The following is a 4,686-nucleotide window of genomic DNA, read 5'->3' on the forward strand; positions in this document are numbered from 1 at the left end:
AACCTCCACCCTAGGAAAAAAAAAAAAAAAAAACTCTTCCCAGTTGTGTTGGACTAATGGCACTTAGTTATTAACCTAGTTAACCCAGTGTAAGTATGTATCCAATGATGTAAACATTAAAGGACTTTTTGTAAGTCGCTCTGGATAAGAGCGTCTGCCAAATGCCTAAATGTAAATGTAATGTGGACATACAGTACAAGATGTGTAATGTTTACCTGTAGTTTCTTTGGAGAATGGCTGCCATCTAGTGGCCAAAATGTGTAACTGAGTAATAAATAAATATTCTAGAATGCGGGGGGCGTGGCCTAATGATGTCACTCGGGTGAAACGAAAGTAGTGTGAAGACTTTTCCTCATCAGTATTCATCAGGTTTCAGCAGGACACAATCTCCAGTTTGAAGCTTCTCAGTCTGTCTTCAAGGAACTAAAATCACAGAAGCTAAACTGTAAGTGAGCAGGAAAAGTCATATATATGTGTGTGTGTGTGTGTGTGTGTGTGTGTGTGTGTGTGTGTGTGTGTGTGTGTTTGTGTGTGTGTGTGTTACAGTGAGATATTCCCTATAATACATTTATCATTAATAATTTTAAACGAAATAAACTTTAAATAATTAAAAATTAGTTTAACTGCTTTAGATTTAAACACAATTAAATAAAACTAAAGATTAAATTATTTGTCATTTATTACAATCTGTAATCATTGATACATTTCTGTAGTATGAAGGGAAATAAACACTTTAACACAGGCTTGTATAGAAAAGAAAGAATCAACTAGTAACTATACTTTTATAATCACATACACCATCCTTGATTATATTCCCATAAAAGCACAACACTGATTATTTTATTCCTTGTTTGTAATCAATATTATATATATGCAGTGTCAGTGTGTGTTGTAAGGATTACACTGTGGAACGTTTTCTAAAATCCACTCTAATCATGTCTCCTGTGTCAGTCATGGCTTCCTCCAGCAGTGTCCTGTGTGAAGATCAGCTCCAGTGCTCCATCTGTCTGGATGTGTTCACTGATCCAGTCTCTACTCCATGTGGACACAACTTCTGTATGATCTGTCTCAAAGAGTTCTGGGACAGCAGTTCACACTGTCAGTGTCCAGTGTGTAAAACATCTTTTGCTAAAAGACCAGAGTTATGTGTGAATACGTTCATCTCTGGACTGGCAGCTTCATTTAAGAAGTCAGTTCAGGTGAAATCCAGCAGTGCTGCAGAAAAACCTACCCAATCTCTGGTGCTCTGTGAGATCTGCTGTAAAAAGAAATGTGCAGCTGTAAAGTCCTGTCTGACCTGTATGACCTCTTACTGCAAGACTCACCTGGAACCTCATGAGAGAGTTTCTTCATTAAAGAAACACAAACTGATAGAGCCTGTGGAGAACCTGGAGGACTACATCTGTCAGAAACATGAGAGACCCCTGGAGCTGTTCTGTGGAGACGACCAGACGTGTGTGTGTCAGTTCTGTACTGAGGGAGACCACAGAACTCACAACACTGTTCCTATAGAGGAGGAGAGTACAGAGAAGAAGGTGAGAGACTGAAACTTATTAATGGATAGTAAAAGTTTGCAAACTAATGAAATGCCATGAGCAAGGGTTGAACATCATCTATATTTTTCTCAGACTGAGATGGAAAAGACACAAGCAGAAGTTCAGCAGATGATCCAGGAGCGACTGAAAAAGATTGAAGAAATAAAACACTCTGTAGAACTCAATAATGTGAGTCTCTCCTTCACAACAAATACATTAGTGGAGTCCTGATACAACCATATGAAATAAAATTATTTATCTTAATTTAATCACCTGTTGGAAAAACACAGAGAAGGAGAAAGCAGATGTTGTGGAGATCTTCAGTGCTCTCATTCGCTGCATTGAGAGAAGACAGGCTGAGCTGCTTAAGGTGATGGAGGAGAAGCAGAAAGCAGCAGAGAGGCAGGCTGAAGAGTTCATTAAAGATCTGGAGCAGGAAATTACTGAGCTAAAGAGGAGAAACACTGAACTGGAGCAGCTCTCACACACTGAGGATCACCTCCACCTCCTACAGGTCAGAGTCCCTCTGTTTCTCAATAGCAATGCAGCACATGACAGGACAGCAGTCCCCAGACTGAGGGATTTCTCCTCTCTCCTGCTGTACTGTAGATTTACCCGTCACTGTGCAGCCCTCCACACACCCAGGACTGGACTGATGTCACTATTAACTCTCGTCTGAGTGTGGAGACTGTGAGGAGAGCTCTGTCTCAGATTCAGGAGACACTCAGTGAGGAAATGGAGAAGCTTGATGAGACTGGTCAGTACTTACTGATCTAAATGCTAAAATTCATAAAGACTCTGGTGACAGAAATACCCGTTTTTATCACTGCTTGTGTGTGTTTTATTGTTACAGCATCAGCAATTTACAATAATCATATATTTTATTTCACCTCATAAAAATAAAATAAAATAATAATAAAAAAGAAATATATATGACATCAATAATATTCTTAATTTTCAAACAGAACTGAAGAGAATTAAACAATATGCAGGTTTGTGAACTCTTATTGATCACATGACTAAGTATATATTTCTTCACTGTTACACACTGTACAATGATAAACCTGATGTTCGCTGTGTTTCTGTCTCTCAGTGGATGTGACTCTGGATCCTGATACAGCTCAACCTTATCTCATCCTGTCTGATGATGGGAAACAAGTTACACATGGAGACAAGAGACAGAATCTCCCTGATAATCCAGAGAGGTTTAATCGTTGTGTCTGTGTGTTGGGAAAGAAGGGATTCTCCTCAGGGAGATTTTACTATGAGGTGCAGGTCAGAGGGAAGACTAAGTGGGGTTTAGGAGTGGTCAGAGAGTCCATTAACAGGAAAGGGAAGATTACAGTCAGTCCTGAAGATGAAGTCTGGTGTGTGTGGCTGAGAAATGATACTGAATATGTGTCTCTGGACTCTCCTCGTGTCTCCCTCTCCTTAAAACAGGCTCCTCAGAAGGTGGGGGTGTTTGTGGATTATGAGGAGGGTCTGATCTCCTTCTATGATGTTGATGCAAAGTCTCATATCTACTCTTTCACTGGTCAGACTTTCACTGAGAAACTTTATCCAGACTTCAGCCCCTGTTCTAATGATGAAGGTAAAAATTCCGCACCACTGATTATCTGTCCTGTTAGTCAAATATAATATTAATTTTTATTTGAATTTCATTTTCTTTAAATCATTTCAGCATTGTGTAAAGTTGGTTCAGGCTTTAAAGCACGTTTAACCTCAACTGATTCATTGTTTTAATAAATATATACATTTTGCATTATATTGTTTTGAGCATGGTGATTGTCATAAATTGCTAAATTTATTATTTGTTTGTATTGCATTTATAATTTTGTGATAATCTATTGTACATTATCTAGTCCTGTTTATACTGTAGTGAAACAATCACAGAAACAACACAGATAAAAATATATCATAATTATATACACACTGCACAGAACAGTTAGATTAGATTGATGCACAACTCACAGCGTGTATCATCTGTGAGAGAAATCTTAACACTTACATCTTTTTTTATTGAGATTATCAAGCAGCATGTCACAACCAATGGGAGCATGAACCACAGTGTATCAGTGACAAAACCTGGAACATCACTTTACTGTTTAAGGGAAACTGTCTCAAAGTCATCGCCATATCAAATATATACAAACAGCATCAGCAAACAGGAGACACAATCATAAGTCAAAGGTCACAGACAGGGACAGACAGACACTTTTCACTTTACATCAAAGCCTTGGATTGCAAGTAACCTGATCGGAGTGTTTTGCAAGACGAGCAAACATTTTAAATAAATTTTAACTCTGTAAACTAATGAGGTGTTCAAATACGAGCAGTATTGTGGATAATCGTCTCTCATGCTCGGTCTCAATGCGTGTGCGTCACTCATATAGTCATATAGTGTGTGTGCGCCCAAGCTTATGTGAGTGAGAGTTAAGATTCAAGAAAAGCGCTTTATTGGCATGACAAATATAAAATATAAAGCATCAATCACTGTCGGCAAACTGGTATGTGTGTGTGTGTGTTTGTGTGTGTGTGTGTGTGTGTGTGTATGTGGCTAACATGATTGTACTTAAACCATTTGAGGCAAATGCTTTAACTAATTGACAGAAGAAAAATACATTTTTTAAATAGAGTCAACTTAAATTTAAAAAAGTAAAAATGCTATATTTAAACTCATACACTCATTATTTAACTCATTATTTAATTGTGTTAAATAATCAAGAAAAGATTTTTTTTTCTTTAGCTAAGTAGAGTCAACTTAAATGCAAAATACTCAGATATTAATTAATTTACTTCAAATACACTTAATACCATATATGTAATAAAATAATTGGGATAGGAAAATTCCAGATCAGTTTGCATTTTATTTTGTCAATGAACACACAATGCAGTTCTTATTTTCATTTTATTGAAACACAGTGGCGGCCGGTCAATAATGGGCGCAGGGGCGCTGCCCCCTTAAAGTTAATAGCTCACTTCGATCCAAGTTTATCAATACCTGCTGAATGAAGATAAAAGTGTTTATCATGGACTTTGGGTACTTCAAGTGGATTGCATAGGTAAAGTCAAACAAGAGACACATAGCTTGAGGCAGGTTGGTGGGTGAATCCATTACAAGGCTGCCCTCTAGGATGATCCTCACTCTTGT

General features: G+C 37.7%; 1 protein-coding gene across 2 annotated transcripts; it reads left to right on the top strand.

Annotated features, from left to right (window-relative positions):
* The first annotated feature begins 671 nt into the window (after window positions 1-671).
* On the top strand, window positions 672-3,294 carry LOC128519559 (nuclear factor 7, brain-like). 2 transcript variants are annotated; one of them, XM_053493337.1, is made up of 6 exons: window positions 672-1,535; window positions 1,629-1,754; window positions 1,831-2,049; window positions 2,145-2,292; window positions 2,501-2,527; window positions 2,629-3,294. In XM_053493337.1, the coding sequence occupies exons 1-6, from the start codon at window positions 936-938 to the stop codon at window positions 3,171-3,173; spliced, it is 1,665 nt and encodes a 554-aa protein (XP_053349312.1). In that variant the 5' UTR covers window positions 672-935; the 3' UTR covers window positions 3,174-3,294. The 2 variants fall into 2 exon arrangements, with proteins under 2 accessions (XP_053349312.1, XP_053349307.1); XM_053493332.1 differs by having other exon boundaries at window positions 1,629-1,723; window positions 1,815-2,049.
* The last annotated feature ends 1,392 nt before the right edge of the window (window positions 3,295-4,686 follow it).

The sequence above is a fragment of the Clarias gariepinus genome, chromosome 1 (assembly GCF_024256425.1).
Source record: "Clarias gariepinus isolate MV-2021 ecotype Netherlands chromosome 1, CGAR_prim_01v2, whole genome shotgun sequence".
Taxonomy (NCBI): Eukaryota; Metazoa; Chordata; class Actinopteri; order Siluriformes; family Clariidae; genus Clarias; species Clarias gariepinus.